Raw genomic sequence first — 21,784 nt, forward strand, 5'->3', positions numbered from 1 at the left:
AGTCGGCGCGGACTCCCCTCCCTGGGTCCAAACCCGCCCAGGACCTTACCTGAAGGGGCAGCGCCACCTCCGCCCGACGGCGCTGGCTGGCGCGGTGGCGGCGGTCAGAACTCCAAGAGCAGTGACGCCTCTCATAAAAACAACCTGCTCACAGGCGTCCGCAGCCGGGAGGCGGCGGCCGGCGGGGCGCCGCGGCGCATGCCGGGACTCGTAGTCCGGTCCGCGCCTCATACCGGGCGGCGGCCTAGTGAAGAACTACGACTCCCGAAGAGGAGCGCAACCGCGGCCGGGAAGCTGCTGGAAGCTGGGCCCCGCGGCCGAGAGCCTGACAACATCCGGGCCCCGGCGCTGGAGAGGCTCCGCGGCCGGTTACTATGGAGACGGGCTGCTACAACCACTTGGCCGGATTCCACCCTGGAGGACCGCTCCTGGGATTAGCCGGATTAGTTTATGCGTATTGATCCAGCCGACCGCTCAACAGTTCTTTACTGCTTCAATTGGGTGTAGAAAAAGGGCCACGTCCTCTCGGTACTCGCTGGCCTTCTTGCCATCAGCTGCAGGAAAACACTGCGTTTGCGGAAAAAATAAAGAAGACGTCGAGAATGACCGAGTGCGACTGGGTGGGTTTGGGCAGAGGGCTGGACGTTTTTGACTGTTGCTACTCTTTACTATAAATTTGGGGCACCTCGCATTCCCACCCACCCCACGCTCCAAAAAAACCAGTTTTGTAGGCAATCACTGGACTACACGGATGTAACATGCATTGCATTAAGCCGGAATTGCCTCTGAAGGTATAAAGATGATTGGGGATGGTATGCAACACATACCCCACTGCAAAATGGGATGATGGTTTTGAACAAGAAAAACGTGCCTTGTTAATTCACATTTGTTTACATTGTGTCTTGTTCAAAAAAGGATATGAGGGGGCGAAAGAATATGATGCATTTATATCACTGTTGATAGAAACAGTAGAAAGTTAAGGTTTAATTCTCTGTCCCTAATTGTGGCCAAAAATTATTTTTTAACATGAACAAGGATGGTTGGGCCTGAGGAGAAACAAAAGGTACCTAAAAATTAGGCTTTAAGGGATTTTTTGCTTTTGGTGTTACTGTGATTAACATCAACTGTGAAACCAAAACCAAAGAAGAAAAAGCACTTTTAATGTTATAATTACAGCTTCTATAATGGGCATTTTTATTATTTCAATGGCTTGTTGTTATTTATAAAAATGTGTGTTTATAACAAAAGACTTGCAAAAGTCAGTGGCCTAGTCTTCTCTAATTCTAGGAGAGCCTGAGTATTAGTAAGAAAGCCAATACCATTTATTTGTAGATTTCATTCAAGGTACTTAATTGATTTTAAAAGATTCATTTATAATTTTCATTAACCTTCTTCTTATCCTTCAGTAACAGTCGCTTACTCAGTGTGTAATCTAGCAGAGAATTTAATCTTTATTATTCTTTCTATTAGGCTCTTTTGTTTTTAATGTATCTGTTTTGAACTCCACATTTCAAGAATATGAGATTTGAAAAGGGCTAAACCTAAATACGGAGAAGGCAATGGCACTCCACTCCAGTACTCTCGCCTGGAAAATCCCATGGATGGAGAAGCCTGGTAGGCTGCACTCCATGGGGTCGCTGAGGATCGAACACGACTGAGCGACTTCACTTCGACTTTTCACTTTCGTGCATTGGAGAAGGAAATGGCAACCCAGTCCAGTGTTCTTGCCTGGAGAATGCCAGGGACGGGGGAGCCTGGTGGGCTGCCGTCTGTGGGGTCGCACAAAGTCAGACACGACTGAAGTGACTTAGCAGCAAACCTAAATAAGAAAGCTGCAGTGAGGACCTAGGATATAAAGTAAAAGTGATGGGTATTTCTATTTTATTTCAAAGTCCATAAACATTTGTGAATTGTTCTGGAGGTACAAAAGATTTAGGTGGACAGAAACTTCTACAGATTGTATGGTACAGATTATGCCAACAAAATTTTTCAGCTCATTTGTCTTCTATTTTGACTACATTCTGTTTTCTCTATTACATGTGGAGTCAAAGTTGATCCGAATTTCAGAGCCAGTTGCAGAGGGTAATTTGAAAGTCACAACCTTTGTGAGTGAGGTTGCCCTGGGCAACCTGACTGGTGTCCATAAATTAAATCAGGATTGGTACTTTCTCTCACAAGTCACAAAGCAGCACCTCCTACTTAAGAATCGTGGGAACCTTGACATTTTGAGACAAAGTGACCTGTTGTCAGAATGCCATAACATTCTGGCGACTTACTCTGCTCCAATGTCTCTGCTCTGGATATTTAAAACAATTTAATAAGCAGTGTTAAAAAGGATAAATAGCAAGATCTGATGAGTTTTATTTCCAGCTTTGCCAGCTTCCTACAAGATAATGAGTGTTAGTAAATGGGAGCATACTAGTGTAAATGTTCTTAACCTGTAAGTTTCAGAACTGAATTGTGGAAGATGGTGCATATGCATTGAGGTATACTTTCAAAAAAGAAAATGATAAAAATTGGTTCCATTTATATAGTAATGTATCATTTACATCTGATTTTCTTTCACTTTCCAACCACAGCAACTATAGCAAAATTTTTTAACCAGTTTTACAGACAATATAAAAACAAAGGTGCAGTGATGATAAAGGATTGAAAGTCACACAGTTCTTGTCTTGTGCTACTCCCCTAATACTATCATACTTCTTCAAATGTGAACAAAAGTGGATTATGAATTTTAACATTTCAAATTACATCCATTAAATGTGAATATAAAATAATAAAGTCTAAATTTTGAAGCTATAAAAAATAGAAGGTGGAGTAAATACTTCACACATTTGCAGACTAGAACTAAAGATTTCAAAACAAATAGGTTTCTGATAGTGGGAAACAATTTTGCTGAGACATTAAGTGGAATCACCCAGGAATTCAGAGTGAGCTGGCTTATTTTAAGAGAAACCAAATTAATCTGACCCAAATTTGATCCTGACACAACGTGGCCAATATTCTTTCCTCCATTTTAGAGTTGGAGAAACCGAGACTTTATGCTTGCTAGTTTTAAGAATTTAGAATTCTTAAAGGGTCTGAGCCTCATGAATCACAGAATCTACTATAAAGTCTTCAAAGAAAAAGAATGTTAATGCATATAAGCAACCTTCTATTTAATTCAACCTTAAAAAGTCACAATTACAGTACCCTGGGGCTTTCCAGGTGGCACCAGTGGTAAAAAGACTGCCTGCCAATGCAGGAGACAAACGAGAGGTGGGTTCAATCCCTGGGTCAGGAAGATCCCCTGGAGGCAGGCACAACAACCCACTCCAGTACTCTTGCCTGAAGAATCCCTACAGACAGAGGAGCCTGGTGGGCTACAGTCCATAAGGCTGCAAAGAACCAGACAGGACTGAAGCAACTTAGCACGCATGCAAGCACACACTATACCCTGCCAACCTCTCTGTAAGGTTAGATTATAATTTCTGATCTGAAAGTACTTAGATGTTAAGTATTTCAGAAATTGCCAATTTGGGTTTTTTTTTTTTTAATTGCCAAAATTTTTTGCTGACATGGACCCCACAGAATGCATTTTTCAGGGCCTTATCACAAGTAAATGTACACTCTTCATGTTTTTCAAATAACTGAAAATCACTTTCCTATGGCTACATTTGGAGAGCCCTTATATCCTCAGATTAGGAAACCTATCTAATGCATCTCCTCTGTTTTATGTTTATATATATAGAATCCTTGCAAAGTAACTTCATCAAAGTCATGCAGCTTTTATTACTGGCAACATCAGAACCTAGAACTGGTTACACCTAATTTTGAAGGTGAAGACCTACCCTTTTAAAAAATAACTAACCAATTTCCCAACATTATTGAGCTGGTTTCCTATGTGTTTATCTCCTATACAATAAAATGTGGAACTTCAGATTTTTAATCACTATTTTTCCAGCATCTAACAATGTGTGGCACACAGTAGGTACTCAGTATTTGTTGAATGAGTGATAAATAAGGTCCGTAGTCTGTTCCATGTGAATTTCACCTTCATGATTGAAACTTGTTGATTTTAATGGACATGACTTTACTGAAGATAAAGCATGTTATGTTCATGTGCTAGAAAATATCACTTTTGTATTCATTCTTTTTACTGTCTGGCTCCCTCCCCCCCCCCCCAGATAGCTTAATTATTTTGAATATTTATTAAATTTATTATGTATGTTAGTTACAAATTGTAGCAAATGGCCATCTACCCAAATGTTTGTCCAGAAATCTGGGGTCTTCCTTGATATGTCCCTCTTCCTCTCCATCCACATCCACCAGGTCCTATGGATTCTACTTTCAAAATATGTCTCAAATTTATTTCCTAGTCGCTCTGTACCACCATCTTTCTAGAAATCATCATCGTCAGTCACATGGACTACTGAAGCTCCTCTCCACATCCATTCAAGGCTCTGACAGCCAAGTAATCATCCTAAAAATTATGTTACATCATGACATGTTTCTCTTTAAAACTCTTCAATAGCTTTCCATTGCTTTTACCATAAAGATCCAAACTTCTCACATAGTCAACCAGACCCTTCAGGTTCTGCCCCTGCCCCTCTCTCATCATCTCGAGCCATTTTCACTCCACTTGGGCCATGCTTTTTCTCTGTGCCCTTTTCTATCTTTTCCTTCCTTGCCTTCCAGTGTTAGATTCAACGACACTTCACCAGAATGGCCTTCCTAGGCCCTCACACTAGATTAGAACCCCACTGAGTCTTCATAAATACCTTGATTTTTTTTTGTTGTTGTTCATAGCATTTACCACAGTTGTAATTGGTTGTTGTGTAATTATTTGCTTAATACACAAAGCAAAGATCCACAAGGTTAAGATTGCTGAATGTTTATCTTGTTCCTTTTTCACTCTAAAATTCAACTGTACGCCCTCTTTGAACTATATCTATTGCATTTTATTCTATAATTTACATTTTTATAAGTTCTCACAGTTCTAGTATGGGATTTTTAAAATTTATCTTGTACATACTTTTGACAAGTTTGCTCTGTACAGACATATATAGTTGAAATGTATATAAATTTAATATATATGTGCTTAGTTGCTCAGTCCTGTCCGACTCTTTGTGACCCCATGGGACGTAACCTGCCAGGTTCCTCGGTCCATGGAGATTCTCCAGACAGGAATACTGATGTGCGTTGCCATGCCCTCCTCCAGGGGATCTTCCTTACCCAGGTATTGAACCCAGGTCTCCCGCATTGCAGATAGATTCTTTACCATCTGAGCCACCAGGGAAGCCCTTACATATATATATACGTGATATATATATATATATTGTTCAGTCACTAAGTTGTGTCTGGCTCTCTGTAACCCCATGGACTGCAGCACAGCAGGCTTCCCTGTCCTCCACTATCTCCCAGTTTTCTCAAGTTCATGTCCATTGAGTCAGTAATGCTATCTAACCATCTCTTTTGCCCTCTTCTTTTGCCTTCAGTCTTTCCCAGCATCCGGGTCTTTTCCAGTGAGCTGGCTCTTCCCATCAGGTGGCCAAAGTACTGGAGCTTCACCTTTAGCATCAATCTTTCCAATGAATATTCATGGTTGATCTCCTTTAGGAGTGACTGGTTTGATCTCCTTGTAGTCCAAGGAAGCCAATATAATATAATGGGTACTCTTCCATGTCCTCAAGAGAAAAGGACTCCCAAAAGGAGAGTAGATGGGACTGTTTTTGTTTTCTTCTGTTTTTCTAGCTTTATTGAGGTATAACTGACATAACATTTGTGTAAGTTTACGGGGTACAACCGGAGAAGGCAATGGCACCCCACTCCAGTACTCTTGCCTGGAAAACCCCATGGGCAGAGGAGCCTGGTAGGCTGCAGTACATGGGGTCGCTAAGAGGCGGACACGGCTGAGCGACTTCCCTTTCACTTTTCACTTTCATGCATTGGAGAGGAAATGGCAACCTACTCCAGTGTTCTTGCCTGGAGAATCCCAGGAACGGGGGAGCCTGGTGGGCTGCTGTCTATGGGGTTGCACAGAGTCGGACATGACTGAAGTGACTTCGCAGCAGCAGTAGGGGGTACAACATGATGCTTTGGTATATACTGTGAAATGATTAACACAGTATGATTAGCTGATACATCCATCACCTCACATAATTACAAATTTTTCTGTGTGAGTGTGGTGAGAACATCTACTCTCAAACTTTCAAATACAGTATTGTTAATGGCAGTAACCATACTATGTTACGTCCCTAGAACTTACTCTTCTTACAACTGAAAGTTGGTATTCTTTGACCATCATCTCTACATTTACCTCCATACCCAGCCCCTGATAACTACCATTCTGCTGTTTGATTTTTTAAGAGTCTACATATATGTGAGATCATACAACATTTGTCTTTCTCTGATTTACTTCACTTAACATAATGATTTCAAGGTCCTAGATATTGCTGCAAATGGCAGGACTCTTTTATTATGACTGATAGTACTCCATTCTGTGTGTGTTTCTCCATCCATGCATCTGTTGATGAATACTTGTTTCCATGTCTTAGCTATTATGCATAATGCTGCAATGAACATGGGAGTGCAGATATCTCTTCAAGATGTGATTTCATTTCCTTTGGATATCTAAGAAGTGAAACTGCTGGATCATATGGTAGTTCTATCTTTAGTTTTTTACCAATTTACATTTCCACCAACAGTTCCCTTTTCTCCACATCCTCAACTCTTATTCTCTCTTAACTTTTTGATAATAGCCATTCTTCAGGTGTGGAGTGACATCATATTGTGGTTTAGGTCTGCATTTCTCTGATGACTGGGAATGTTCAACATCTTTTCATGTACTTGTTAGTTATCTCTGTGTCTTTGAGGGAAATGTCTGTTCAGATCCTCTGCCCATTATTTAATTATATTGCTTGGTGTTTTGCCACTGAATTGTATGAGTTCTTAAGATATTTTAGAAGTTAACCCCTTATCTGATATATGGTTTGCACATATGTTTTCCCATTCCAAGGTTACCTCTTCATTCTGCTGTTTTTGTGCTGTATGGAAGCTTTTTAGTTTGTTGTAGCCACATTTATTGATTTTTGCTTTTGTTGTTTGTAGTTTTGTTGCCATATCTAAAAATCATTACTAAGGCCACCTCCAAGGACCTTTGTCCCTATGTTTTCTTCTAGGAGTTTTATGGTATCAGATCTTACATTCAAATCTTTGATCTTTTTCCAGTCAATATTTATGAGTTGTATAAAAAAGGTTAGGGCTTAGTTTAAATAATTGTTTTCTTTGTTTCAGAACTGTATAATTGATAATTACTTTATGCATTTATCTTTTAGGATAAGAAAAGTACTTCAGCTTCAAATTCAGACACAGAAATGAAACCTGAACTGCCTCCTTGTGTGAATCCTGGCAATCCGGTGTTTTCATGTATGTTGGATCCAAAGACACTCCATACGACTACCTCACTATCAAAACCCAAGATGATTATGTATAAAACCAATTCAAGTAATTATGGTGAATTTTTACCTATGCCACAGTTTTTCCCCTGCTATTATAATCCAAGGGAGCAAGTATTTTCTAGTCATATCAGAGCAACTGGATTTTATCAAAATAACACTCTAAACACTGCACCTGACAGAACAAGAACCCTTGATTTCCCTAATTTTCAACACACTCTATGAAAGTATGTTACTCTTAAAGAGAAAATATATTCAGGAAAAATGAGTTTTAAATCTAAGACTGGGATATCTAATTTGAAATATAAAAAAGTCTTCAAGTAATTTTAAAAAATACCTTTGACAAATAAAGCATTTCAACTGATAAGTGAATGACACTGACTTCTTAAATAAAAATGTGTTCAAAACAGAATAAACGTTAGAAAGCATTTTATTATACCTAGCTTTATTTGGCACCCCACTCCAGTCCTCTTGCCTGGAAAATCCCATGGACGGAGGAGCCTGGCGGGCTGCAGTCCATGGGGTTGCTAAGAGTCAGAAATGACTGAGCGACTTCACTTTCACTTTTCACTTTCATGCACTGGAGAAGGAAATGGCAACCCACTCCAGTGTTCTTGCCTGGAGAATCCCAGGGACAGTGGAGCCTGGTGGGCTGCTGTCTATGGGGTCACACAGAGTTGGACACAACTGAGAGACTTAGCAGCAGCAGCTTTATTTAGCTCATGTAGTCCCAAAACTTCAAAATGTTTTCACGATCTCAACTTGTCTACTGAGTATATCTACCCAGACAAAGGCACACAGGAATTCTAATGAGAAAAACCAAATTAAGGAAGATTCTGATGAGAAATTCTTTTCTGTTACTTCAACTAATAGCTTAGAACCCGGGGAAATGTTAGTTCTCACTGCTAAGCTGGTGGAAGAGAGGACTTGAAATTCTTTCATTCAGTTATTGAACACCTACTTGCAGGCACTATACAAAATGAATGGGCTTCCCTGGTGGCTCAGTGGGAAGAACCTGCCTACCAATGCAGGAGACACGAGTTTGATCCTTGGGCTGGGAAGATCCCCTGGAGAAGGAAATGGCAACCCACTCCAGTATTCTTGCATAGAAAATTCCATGGACAGGGGACCCTGGCAGGCTACAGTCCACGGGGGTCACAAAAGATTCGTACATGACTTAAGCGACTAAACAACAACAAATAAGATGCAAACTGAACACAGAAATAAAAGAGTTTGTTTTATTGTTTCAATAAACAATATTTGGGGGAAATGAGATTAGCAAATTAATAATGTGTGATAATTTATGTAAAATACATAAAAGGTCTTTCAGACACAGAGACAGAATTGGCTTGAACAGAGACAAGGAGGTCAGAAGAAACATCCTGGAGAAGGTAAAGCCAAATCAAAGGAAAGATCAGTCCAGGCAAAAGAAATCTTACATATAAAAGAAAAAAAAATGTGAAAGAATGTTGCACATTTTCACAAATGCAATTACTCTGATACATCCTCAACACAGAGCATGAGCAGTGGTAGATGATGGCCTATGCTGCTGCTGCTGCTGCTAAGTCACTTCAGTCGTGTCCGACTCTGTGCGACCCCATAGACGGCAGCCCAACAGGCTCCTCCGTCTCGGGGATTCTCCAGGCAAGAATACTGGAGTGGGTTGCCATTTCCTTCTCCAATGCATGCACGTGTACTAAGCTGCTTCATTCGTGCCCGACTCTGTGTGACCCTATGGACAGCAGCCCACCAGGCTCCTCTGTCCACGGGATTCTCTAGGAAAGTTTCTGGAGTGGGTTGCCATTTCCTTCTCCAATGATGGCCTATACAATTCTTTAAACTCTGAAATTACACTACACAGAGATATATTTCAGCTGCCATCTGTTGAAACCTCCTGTTCAATTGGAACTAAACTCCTTTACTGGAAAAAAAAACAGAATCACTATTCTTATTTTTCCCTGTTGGTTTCAGGTTCAGGATATTAACACCAATTAGAAAAAATAATCTTGTGAGTCACTAGGGGATCAGAAAAGTTGGACACAGAAAAGTTGAATCTTAGGAAACAGCTCAAACTTTGCAGCCTCATGAAATTCTTTCAAATATCCCAAAATATGATATGGGCACAGGAAAGAAAAAAAGATTGGCTTTGTTAACTTCCTCTGAAATATCAAAAATCAAGGGACTGCACAAGATTTCCAGGAGAATGATACAACAGAATTTGAGTTTACCAGACTTCTCTGGCATAAACTTCTCTGGCATTTTACTCCTTCACTGTAGGTGCCTGATTTGTAGCAAGTGAAGTCAACTTTTTAACATGTATAATCTAGAGGTTAACCAAAAGTTCCTTACTACGATAGGTGGTTAGGCATTTTTTTGGTTTTGTTGCTGTTGCTAAAATTCTTAAGAAAGATGAGTATCACGGAATCAAGCATGTTGTCTGGAATGCAATTAAGTGGTCATTCAGTGTCTATTAAAGTCCAGGGATTTCTAGGCACCTATCTTCATGGACGGAGAAGGCAATAGCAACCCACTCCAGCACTCTTGCCTGGAAAATCCCATGGGCTGAGGAGCCTGGTAGGCTGCAGTCCATGGGGTCGCAAAAAGTCGGACACAACTGAAGCGACTTTGCAGTAGCAGCAGCTTCATGGAGGTTAGATTCTAATAAATTCTAGTAGGGGAAAACACACCAAAAGACATACATATAAATATGTATCAGTTCAGTTCAGTTCAGTCGCTCAGTTGTGTCCGACTCTTTGCGACCCCATGAATCGCAACACGCCAGGCCTCCCTGTCCATCACCATCTCCTGGAGTTCATCACTCAGACTCACGTCCATCAGGTCCGTGATACCATCCAGCTATCTCATCCTCGGTCGTCCCCTTCTCCTCCTGTATACACATTTATATATAAAGATTATAGAAAGTAAATGTTTCTGTCTTTATGTTACACTGACATATGTAATATACATATATTCATACCCATGTAGACATACAGCATGCTGCAGTCCATGGTCTTGCAGAGTCAGACATGACTGGCCAACTGAACAACAAGATATAAAAATGTTTACAAATACTTATTTACATGTATAAATATATAAATGTAAAATATGTGTACATAAGTCAGTTCAGTCACTCAGTCCTGTCTGACTCTTTGCAACCCCATGGACTGCAGCACACTAGGCTTCTCTGTCCATCACCAACTCCCAGAGCTTACTCCAACTCATGTCCAGCGAGTTGATAATGCCATCCAACCATCTCATCCTCTGTCGTCCCCTTCTCCTCCCTCCTTCAATCTTTCCCAGCATCAGGGTCTTTTCAAATCAGTCAGTTCTTCGCATCAGGTGGCCAAAATACTGGAGTTTCAGCTTCAGCATCAGTCCTTCTAATGAATATTCAGGACTGATTTCCTTTACCATGGACTGGTTGGATCTCCTTGCAGTTCAAGGGACTCTCAAGAGTCTTCTCCAACATCACAGTTCAAAAGCATCAATTCTTTGGCACTCAGCTTTCTTTCTAGACCAACATCCATACGTGACTACTAGAAAAACCAAAGCTTTGACTAGACGGACATTTGTTTGCAAAGTAACATCTCTGCTTTTTAATATGCTGTCTAGGTTGGTCATAACTTTTTCTGCAAGAAGCATCTTTTAATTTCATGGCTACAGTCACCATCTGCAGTGATTCTGGAGCCCAGACAATAAAGCCTCTCACTATTTCCATTGTCTCCCCATCTATCTGCCATCAAGTGATGGGACTAGATGCCATGGTCTTAGTTTTCTGAATGTTGGGCTTTAAGCCAACTTTTTCACTCTCCTCTTTCACTTTCAAGAGGCTCTTTAGTTCTTCTTTGCTTTCTGCTGTAAGTGCGGTGTCATCTGCATATTTGAGGTTATTGATATTTCTCCTGGCAATTTTGATTCCAGCTTGTGCTTCATCCAGCCCAGCGTTTCTCACGATGTACTCTGCATGTAAGTTAAATAAGCAGACTGACAATATACAGCCTTGACTTACTCCTCTTCTGATTTGGAACCAGTCTGTTGTTACATATTCAGTTCTAACTGTTGCTTCCTGACCTGCATACAGATTTCTCAGGAAGCAGGTCAGCTGGTCTGGTATTCCTATCTCTTGAAGAATTTTCCACAGTTCATTGTGATCCACACAGTCAAAGGCTTTGGCATAGTCAATAAAGCAAAGTAGATGTTTTTCTGGAACTCTTGTTTTTTTGATGAGCCAACGGATGTTGGCAATTTGATATCTGATTCCTCTGCCTTTTCTAAATCCAGCTTGAACATCTGGAAGTTCACAGTCCACATACTGTTGGAGCCTGGCTTGGAGAATTTTGAGCATTACTTTGCTAGCGTGTGAGATGAGTGCAATTGTGTGGCAGTTTGAGCATTCTTTGGCATTGCCGTTGAAGAAGGTGCTATCGTGAGCACTCTCACTGGCTTCTATGTATACATATTTACACATAAATATTTATGTTGGGTTTCCCCAGTGGCTCTGTCAGTGAAGAGTCTGTCTGCAAAGCAGTAGACAAGGGTTTGATCCATGGGTCAGAAAGATGTCCTGGAGAAGGGAATGGCAACATACTCCAGTATTCTTGCCTGGAAAATCCCATGGATAGGGGAGCCTGGTCACTACAGTCCTTGGGATCGCAAAGAATTGGACACGACCGAGTGGCTAATAGCAACACCATAATGCGTACATATTTACACATAAATATTTATGTCCATATATGTATGTTAGGTGCTCAGTCATGTCCGACTCTTCACAACTCCATGGACTATAGCTTGCAGGCTCCTCTGTCCATGCGATTCTCCAGGCAAAAATACTGGAATGGTTTGCCAGTTCCTTCTCAAGGGGATCTATGCCACCCAGAGATCGAAACTGGGTTTGCATTGCAGGCAAATTCTTTAATGTCTGAGCCACCAGGGAAGCCCCCATATAAGTATAACATTTACATTATTTATGTTACATAAATCTTACTTATATAAATATTTTATTTACATGCTCAATTCGGTCAGTTCAGTTGCTCAGTCATGTCCGACTCTTTGCGACCCCAAGAATCGCAGCACACCAGGCCTCCCTGTTCATCACCAACTCCCGGAGTACACTCATCAAACTCACGTGCATCGAGTCAGTGATGCCATCCAGCCATCTCATCCTCTGTCGTCCCCTTCTCCTCCTGCCCCCAATCCCTCCCAGCATCACAGTCTTTTCCAATGAGTCAACACTTCGCATGAGGTGGCCAAAATACTGGAGTTTCAGCTTTAGCATCATTCCTTCCAAAGAAATCCCTGGGCTGATCTCTTTCAGAATGGACTGGTTGGATCTCCTTGCAGTCTAAGGGACTCTCAAGAGTCTTCTCCAACACCACAGTTCAAAAGCATCAATTCTTCGGTGATCAGCTTTCTTCACAGTCCAACTCTCACATCCACACATGACTACTGGAAAAACCATAGTGTTAACTAGATGGACCCTTGTTACCAAAGTAATGTCTCTGCTTTTGAATATGCTATGTAGGTTGGTCATAACTTTCCTTCCAAGGAGTAAGCGTCTTTTAATTTCATGGCTGCAGTCACCATCTGCAGCAATTTGGGAGCCCCCCAAAATAAGTCTGATGCTGTTTCTACTGTTTCCCCATCTATTTCCCATGAAGTGATGGGACTAGATGCCATGATCTTAGTTTTCTGAATGTTGAGCTTTAAGCCAACGTTTTCACTCTTTCACTTTCATCAAGAGGCTTTTTGGTTCCTTTTCCCTTTCTGCCATAAGGGTGGTGTCATTTGCATATCTGAGGTTATTGATATTTCTCCCAGCAATCTTGATTCCAGCTTGCCCTTCTTCCAGCCTAGCGTTTCTCATGATGTACTCTGTATAGAAGTTAAATAAGCAGGGAGACAATATATAGCCTTGACGCACTCCTTTTCCTATTTGGAATCAGTCTGTTGTTCCACGTCCAGTTCTAACTGTTGCCCCCTGGCCTGCATATAGGTTTCTCAAGAGGCATGTCAGGGGGTCTGGTATTCCCATCTCTTTCAGAATTTTCCACAGTTTATTGTGATCCACACAGTCAAAGGCTTTGGCATAGTCAATAAAGCAGAAATAGATGTTTTTCTGGAACTCTCTTGCTTTTTCAATGATCCAGTGGATGTTGGCAATTTGATCTCTGGTTTCTCTTCCCTTTGTAAACCAGCTTGAACATCTGGAAGTTCACGGTTCACCTATTGCTGAAGCGTGGCTTGGAGAATTTTGAGCATTACTTTACTAGCATGTGAGATGAGTGCAATTATGTGGTAGTTTAAGCCTTCTTTGGCATTGCCTTTCTTTGGGATTAGAATGAAAACTGACCTCTTCCAGTCCTGTGGCCTCTGCTGAGTCTTCCAAATTTGCTGGCATATTGAGTGCAGCACTTTCACAGCATCATCTTTCAGGATTTGAAAAAGCTCAACTGGAATTCCATCACCTCCACTAGCTTTGTTCGTAGTGATGCTTTCTAAGGCCCACTTGACTTCACATTCCAGGATGTCTGGCTCTAGGTGAGTGATCACACCATCGTGATTATCTGGGTCGTGAAGATCTTTTTTGTATAGTTCTTCTTGCTACCTCTTCTTAATATCTTCTGCTTCTGTTAGGTCCATACCATTTCTGTCCTTTATCGAGCCCATCTTTGCATGAAATGTTCCCTTGGTATCTCTAATTTTCTTGAAGAGATCTCTAGTCTTTCCCATTCTGTTGTTTTCTTCTATTTCTTTGCACTGATTGCTGAGGAAGGCTTTCTTATCTCTTCTTGCTATTCTTTGGAACTCTGCATTCAGATGCTTATATCTTTCCTTTTCTCCTTTGCTTTTTGCTTTTCTTCTTTTCACAGCCATTTGTAAGGCCTCCTCAGACAGCCATTTTGCTTTTTTGCATTTCTTTTTCGTGAGGATGGTCTTGATCCCTGCCTCCTGTACAATGTCACAAACCTCCTTCCACAGTTCATCAGGCAATCTATCAGATCTAGGCCCTTAAATCTATTTCTCACTTCCACTGTTTAATCATAAGGGATTTGATTTAGGTCATACCTGAATGGTCTAATGGTTTTCCCTACTTTCTTTAATTTAAGTCTGAATTTGGCAATAAGGAACTCATGATCTGAGCCACAGTCAGAGCCCGGTCTTGTTTTTGCTGACTGTATAGAGCTTCTCCATCTTTGGCTGCAAAGAATATAATCAATCTGATTTCGGTCTTGCCCATCTGGTGATGTCCATGTGTAAAGTCTACTCTTGTGTTGTTGGAAGAGGGTGTTACTGACATGTAAATGTGTATCTGTAAGTATACAACATGCCAGGTGAAAAGAATTATAGAGAAAAACTAACAGAGGGTTGGAGGAAGAGTGCTTGGACAAGGAGGTATTTAAGGCACAGGAGTGTCTGATCAGTTGGTATTTGAAGATGCCCCTGAAGAAAGTCAAGAGAAAGTCAAGTTATTGTGGGAACTGAATATCTAGTCTGATGTTCAAGGGAGACGTTTAATATAATCAATTTAAACAATCTTCACACAAAGATATTATTTAAAATCATGAGATAAGATAACAAAGTGTAGGAAGAATAAAGACCAGAGGACTAATCTTTAGGCAACTCATTTAGAAGTCAGGGGGATGACAAGGAATGAACAAATGAGACCAAGAAGTGCCTAGTGAAGTAGGAAGAAATGAGGAAGTCTGTGATATTCAGAAGTCAAGGAAGCAACTTGTTTCCTGAACAGGGAAAGACCCAGCTTTGGGAAACTATCTTGGAAGCTAACACATAGACTGAGGCCTGAGGGTTTGATTAGGCAGTGTAGAGATAACTCGTGCCTCAAGGAGAACTATTTCAGTGAGGCTGTAGAGAGGAAAACCATACTAGAACAGGTTGATGAAAGCCTGCAAGAAGCAAAACCTTTTTAGTAGCTTTTCTGTACAGTGAATATAGAGATGGGGTAATAGCTGGAAATATATGTGGAGGACAAAGGTTACTTTTTAAAAAGCAGCAGCATATTTGTACCTGATGGAAGCAGAGAGATTTTAAGAATCTCTCACCCACAGTAATCAGTCCACAGAGAAAATGTAGCTAAAGATGACTACAGAGTAATGTTCTTTAACATGACTAAAAAAAGTAGAGTGTATAAAATCAAACGTATAGACAGGATGGACACAGAATTATCCATCAATTTATAATATACTTAAAACCAGGATACATAAGAACAAGCTAAAAATAAAGCATTGGCATATGGACTGTAAAGTATTAATTTATTTTGTGAGCTACACTGAATAAAGCAGTACATTTGAAATATGCCATCCTAAAGTGTAAAAAATAAACATACTCAGTAATTTTTCCAGAAAGAAAGACTTTATTTCAGGTAACAGTTTGAATAATCAGTTCTGCTGGAAAATATTTAAAGCACATTAAATTAAAAACTCACATACTTTAGGAAAATTTTCCTACCTTTACACAATTATCAGAATATTTTGACTGATTGTCTTCCCTGGTGGTTCAGTTGGTCAAGAATCTGCCTGCAGTGTGGGAGACCTGGGTTCAATCCCTGGGTTGGGAAGATCCCCTGGAGGAGGAAATAATGGAGGAGGAAAACCCACTCCAGTATTCTTGCTTGGAGAATTCCATGGACAGAGAAGCCTGGTGGGTTACAGCCCACAGGGTCACAAAGAATCGGACACGAAAGAGTGACTAGCACTTTCACTTTCACTGACTATTTCTTTAAATACAGCATTAAGTTAAACTAAAGGCTTATCTTCCCAAAGGAATATTTTACCAGTTTGTTTAGGTCTTTTTCCTCTTTTAGCTATAAACTAAAAGACTATCATAAATATAATTTTACCCCATCAATAATCTAATTAATATATTTGACCAAATAATGTTGGTTTTTACTATATATAATAGTTCAAAATTATGCTGAGTTTATTTTATGTTTTAGGTACTATACAAGGCAGTCCATTTATTAAATAAAAACCATGCTTATCTAGGTCATACAAAGGCTAAAATGAAGTGTGTTCTAAGTACCGTCAAAAGTAGTGCCTTAAAAAAAAAAGTAGTTCCCTGAAGAGAGTATCTTAAGAAGAGAGATGGCCTTAGGAATCATATACCTTTTAAACATTTTATAAGGGGGAATCACAATATCAACTAAATAAATTCCTCTATTAATGTTCTTTCATTAAAGGAAAAAAAAAAGGCAAATCACATCTCAAAGAGATGATACTGGTAACCTTGTCGTGACCTGAAGAGTTAACCTGGTTTTATTGTTAGTACAAGAGAGTTAGTTATAATGAAGTATGTCTTAAGGCTTGTAAACAAAGGGAATTAGCCTAAACACTTTAGGAAAAAGGAAGCTTGTTATGTAGAACTGGATGCATGATGCCATGAAACAGTCCATTCATTAAACTAATTATCCTTGTTCTGAGTCCATGTCTGTCAAGCAAATTTATGATTTACCATATCAAATCTGCTTATAAAGAGAAATGAATTTTCATTTAACCTACCATGACCATGAACATCCTCAGTCAATTTCTGATTATTGTATTAGTAATAAGTATGTAATCTGTTTTACTTACTCTCCTGAGCCTGGTTAATATGACTCTGATCCTTGCAGATGGGTCAGTCTTGAGGGTGCTCTGGGGTCTTTGAGAGTGAGACTGAGGCAGATCAATTTAGTAACATAATGAAACACACCCTTGTTTTCAGGATTCTTAGGAGACCACATACCAACTTTTTCACCCAGATAGTATATGCAAAAGTCCTTTCCCTTTATTCTCCAAATACATGAGGTGTGTTGGAAAAAACCTGGCTTACCAATGCCAAGTGTTCTTTCCTTGACGAAACTCTCAACAGGCTCCTCTGAGCCAGTTTTTTAATTAGGCCTCATCCTTGTGTAAGCAGATGGGGTAGGGGGTCCCTGGAGAAAAAAACCAGATATAGTTTTTGACAAAAGAGAAGTCATTTGAGGCCTAAACCATTTTGTGATCTAAGCCTGGTCACAATGCTTGACCTTGAACAGGTCTCGATGACAATGATCTTATGGGAACAAAAGAGCAAAGGACTCTTATCAGGCAAGGAACAGCAGCAAAGATAACAAATCAGATAATAAAGACTTCCAAGTCTGCTTCAGTGGTAACTTTCCTGGTGGCTCAGATGGTAAAGCGTCTGCCTACAAGGGAGGCCCAGGTTTGATCCCTGGGTTTGGAAGATCCTTTGGGGAAGGAAATGGCAACCCATTCCAATACTCTTGCCTGGAAAATCCCATGGACGGAGGATTGTGGTAGGCTACAGTGCATGGGGCCACAAAGAACTGGACATGACTGAGCGACTTCATTTTCTTTCTTTCAGTGGTAAAGATTAGCCTGAAGCAGTTTCTTGAGTTGTTTTGAAGAATTTAACCCCCCTCCAGGACTCAGAGTTGGACCATAAAGAAGGCTGAGATCTGAAGAACTGATGCTTTCGAACTGTGGTGCTGAAAAGACTCGAGTGTCCCTTGGCCAGCAAGGATGTCAAACCAATCAATCCTAAAGGAGATCAACTGGACAGACTAATGCTGAAGCTCCAATACTCTGGCCACCTGATGCAAAGAGCTGACTCACTGAAAAAGACTCTGATGCTGGGAAAGACTGAAGGCAGGAAGAGAAGTGGACGGCAGAAGATGAGATGTTTAATGCTCATCACTGACTCAACAGACATGAATTTGAGCAAACTCTGGGAGATAGTGAAGGATAGGGGAGGCTGGTGTGCTGCAGTCCATGGGGTCATATAGAGTCAGACACGACTTAGCAACTGAACAACAACCAGGGCTCAACCACCAGATCTACTGGAAGCTAAGGGATGATGATATTGGACCTTTTCTGACACTCCTAACTTCAATCAACTACAGCTTGGAACTGTTTACTTTGCCAACTCCAAGGAGAATTCTTTGCTCAAGCTGTTTCATGAATATGGATGCACCTTTAGCTTAAAACTTCCCCAATTTTGGAGCTTGGGGGAAAGTCCCCAGTGTTCTCCTTACTTGCTGCAAGTAATAAATCTTTTCTTGTTTGACTTGGTCATGTCTAAGGACTACCAGAATAATTTTTCCTTTTAACAATCTTTTACTCTAAGTTTTGATAATAACTCTATTTGGGAAGCATGCTTTTGTCATAAATCAAATGGGAATGTGCATATCTCTAATTTAACTCTATCACTACTTCAGTCTAAGACAAAAGTCCCTTAACAGAAGATTTGCTCAAAAAAGGTCAAGTAGTTCATGAATACAAATGAGTATCTATTGCTTTTAAACCAAGACTTAAAGAATAGGGTCAAAAATAATAACTAACTACTTAAAACTCCCTTCTATCGCCTCCAAAAATAGATCCTTTGTGCTTAGGCTAACTATTGGGCCCAGGTTTTTGTTTCTGATTGGGATGTAATAGGAATGAGACAGGAGGGAAGGGAACAGGGCACAACCTTTAAAAGAATGCCACAGTCATTGAGGATAGAGAAAAAACTGGTTAGAACCAAGTAGGTCTAAGATGATGGAAGGTTTTTGACCACCAGCAGCCCCTAAGCCTCATTACATGCTCATTCTAATACACTAACTGAATGACACAGCCACAAGTGCCGTGACAGTTCCCAGGCAGACCGGAAAAGGCCAACACGTGGGCGTGGCCCAACTGCTGGAAATCTCTGCCCTTTCTCCAAGATAGCAGGAATAATTCTCCCACTCGGTAGGCCTATGAAACTACCCAGCCCATAAAACTAACTACTCCCACACCCGGGCACAGCGCTCACCTTCTGAGATGGCCTGTATTTTGTCTATGGAATGTGCATCTCTAAATAAAGCTGCTTTCACTTTACTATGACTCGCTTTTGAATTCTTTTCTGCCCAAAGCCAACCAACCTCACGTGATGGCCTGTCCCTGGGATTCATTGAGACCCGGGATGTGACCATCCTCTCGTGCCCCGTTTTTCCTGCAATAGCAAGAGCCTGAAAAAAGACTAGGTTGGTTAAAGTATTCTGAATGTCAAACTGGAACATGATATACAGAAGAACCACCTTTTTTGTTTTTTCATACTTAAGATAAAAGTTCATTTTTCTCCCACATAACAGACAAGTGGTTCAGGATGGGTAAGTATATCTGATCTGCAAAGTCATTCTGGGACCTAAGTTGATGGGTTATCTCTGCCACTGTTAACATGAGGCTTCCATCTCTGGGTCTACGGTGACGCCACTTCCCAGATAACCACCTTTACTTTGGTTACATTTATTTTTAAAAATAAAAACAAACCAGGGCTGATTGTAACAAAAAGCAATCCTATGTCACCAGAAGTTCTGATAACTGGGCAGGACTGCTACTGAAGTTATCAAGAGTTGCTTTATAGAAGTAAAAGTTTCAAGGTTGCTGAACTAGGATGCTCTTACATATTCAAAAAAGTATTACATCTTTTTTTTTTTTTTAAAAAAGACTGTTTTATGAACCACTTGAATGACATCTGATGACCAAATACTGTAAAACTTTTTCCTAAAAATTTTGTGGTTTTCCTTAAAAAACCCCTAAATATAATCACAGAGAATTGTGACAACTGTTATATGCAAAAGGGAAGCTGTGCTGGTTTTGCTTAATGCTTGCACCATCACAGTGATACAACACAACTGGTGGTGCAATCCAGTGCCAGTATCACCACATTCTAAGTTAACATTTCCACCCTTTGCTGTCTTATCCTTTTTTTCCTGGTATACTTGACAGTACTAGAAAACAGTCTTACTAGAAAAGTCATCATCATCAGATAGTATTATAAAATATGATCCATGCTTTGGCTACACTCCCTACAGCTGAAGATAAGGTTTTCCAAAAAGTTGTTTTAGTAATACTAAGGTAAACTGGTCTAACCTAAAACAACAGGTGGTGGAGCAGTATTTTTTTAAAAGAAGGTTCTGTGCATTTAGAAACTAAGTGGAAACATCAATATTGATTATACCAAGGCCAAGCATTCAGACAATTAAATTGAGTAGTTAATACAAATAAAAATATTTTATAAACATAATCTTTTATTTTAAACTTCTTGTTAAAAATGAATCAGTAAGTGTCCTAGTAATCACATCAACAAATATATTGTTAGTTATAAGGGAAAGCTGAATTCAGTAACAAAAAAAATCCTGTAGTAATATGAAACAAATAATTTAAATAATTATTCTTATTTTGACTTACTTATTCAAAAACCATTCAAATCAAAATTTCATTTTCTACAGATTTATAATATTCTGCCCTCTATGGAACTAAAGACAAAATGATTCTGTATAATCAGCCATAATATGCACAGATTTCTAATGCCTCTAGTTGTTTTGTTAAACTTAGAACAATACCTAGTTGCTTCTTGTAGTCATTTAGATTCTAGTTCTGTTCCTTGAATTATATTCCGAATCTTCTCAGCATCATTTTGTACAATTTTGTTGGATGGATCAATCTTAAGAGCAGCTTCATAATCCTGTAGGCCTATATTTATATAGCAATGATGATCAATAACATATTTTCTAAGTACCTGTGTTATCTAGACAATATTTTTTAAAAATAAAAAAAATCGTTAAATCCATGGTTCAGCATAAGTAATCAGTTTTGATCAGATTCCCATTTTCACATACATGTCTAGACTTAAGAAATTTTTAAGTAATTTCAGAAATAATTACAATGATTTTAACCAAGATTCAGTAAGAAACAGTAATTTTAAACTGAAATACAAATAGGCTAACAGCTTAAACTCATTGAAGCATGAACAGACTCAAAACTCATATATCAAAAGGACATTTTTATCACCTCAATTAAAAAGTAATTAATGTTGTCTTATTTCAAAATTCTAGATCCTAAAAATTAATTTTGGTAGACTTATTCCATACTTTATATAACTCATAGACTACAGTTTGTGCTTTTTTTTGTAGTTATCCTATCTATAAAATTTCTTCATGAAAAACTGGTTAAAAAGGAAAGCATTGTAGATTGGATGTTAAAAATATATTACTGAATCTAAATCTTTACCAAAAAAATCAGTGGGAAGAATTTCTTTGTGAATAACTCTGGTGGCTCAGTGGTAAAGAATCCTCCTGCAATGCGTGAGACACAGGTTCGATCCCTGGGTTGGGAAAATCCCCTGGAGAAGGAAATGGCAACCCATTCCAGTATTTTTGCCTGGGAAATCCCACAGACAGAGGAACCTGGTGGGCTACAGTCCATGTGGTCACAAAAGTTGGACACAAATTAGGGACTAAACCACCAACCACCAAGGAAACTTGAATTCCAGGTGCTATGGATTTGACATGCCACTTCAGGCAAATCACTTAATGTCTCCAAGCCTCC

At 39.8% G+C, this 21,784-nt stretch overlaps 3 protein-coding genes across 11 annotated transcripts in view; 1 reads left to right on the forward strand and 2 right to left on the reverse strand.

Moving 5' to 3' along the window:
• The window catches only part of CCPG1 (cell cycle progression 1), a 40,968-nt gene extending 40,636 nt beyond the window's left edge, over positions 1-332 (reverse strand). For 3 of the 7 annotated variants that reach the window (XM_018054233.1, XM_018054232.1, XM_018054235.1), the window contains exon 1: positions 50-167. The gene's annotated coding sequence lies outside the window, so the exon portion shown is untranslated. Of the gene's footprint in view, positions 1-49 lie in introns of all 7 variants that reach the window. The other 4 variants (XM_018054236.1, XM_018054234.1, XM_018054238.1 and 1 more) reach the window with 3 other exon arrangements.
• Positions 322-7,803, forward strand: C10H15orf65 (chromosome 10 C15orf65 homolog). Its single transcript, XM_005685741.3, has 2 exons — positions 322-620; positions 7,317-7,803. Exons 1-2 carry the CDS (start codon positions 603-605, stop codon positions 7,659-7,661), a joined length of 363 nt encoding a protein of 120 aa, XP_005685798.1. The 5' UTR covers positions 322-602; the 3' UTR covers positions 7,662-7,803.
• The window catches only part of DYX1C1 (dyslexia susceptibility 1 candidate 1), a 68,229-nt gene continuing 66,403 nt past the window's right edge, over positions 19,959-21,784 (reverse strand). The window contains exon 9 of one of the 3 annotated variants that reach the window (XM_005685737.3): positions 19,959-20,929. In XM_005685737.3, the coding sequence (XP_005685794.1) occupies positions 20,817-20,929 (113 nt within the window). In that variant the 3' untranslated portion in view covers positions 19,959-20,816. The remainder of the gene's footprint in view (positions 20,930-21,784) is intronic. The other 2 variants (XM_005685736.3, XM_005685738.3) reach the window with 2 other exon arrangements.

This window comes from Capra hircus, chromosome 10 (assembly GCF_001704415.2).
Source record: "Capra hircus breed San Clemente chromosome 10, ASM170441v1, whole genome shotgun sequence".
Classification (NCBI taxonomy): Eukaryota; Metazoa; Chordata; class Mammalia; order Artiodactyla; family Bovidae; genus Capra; species Capra hircus.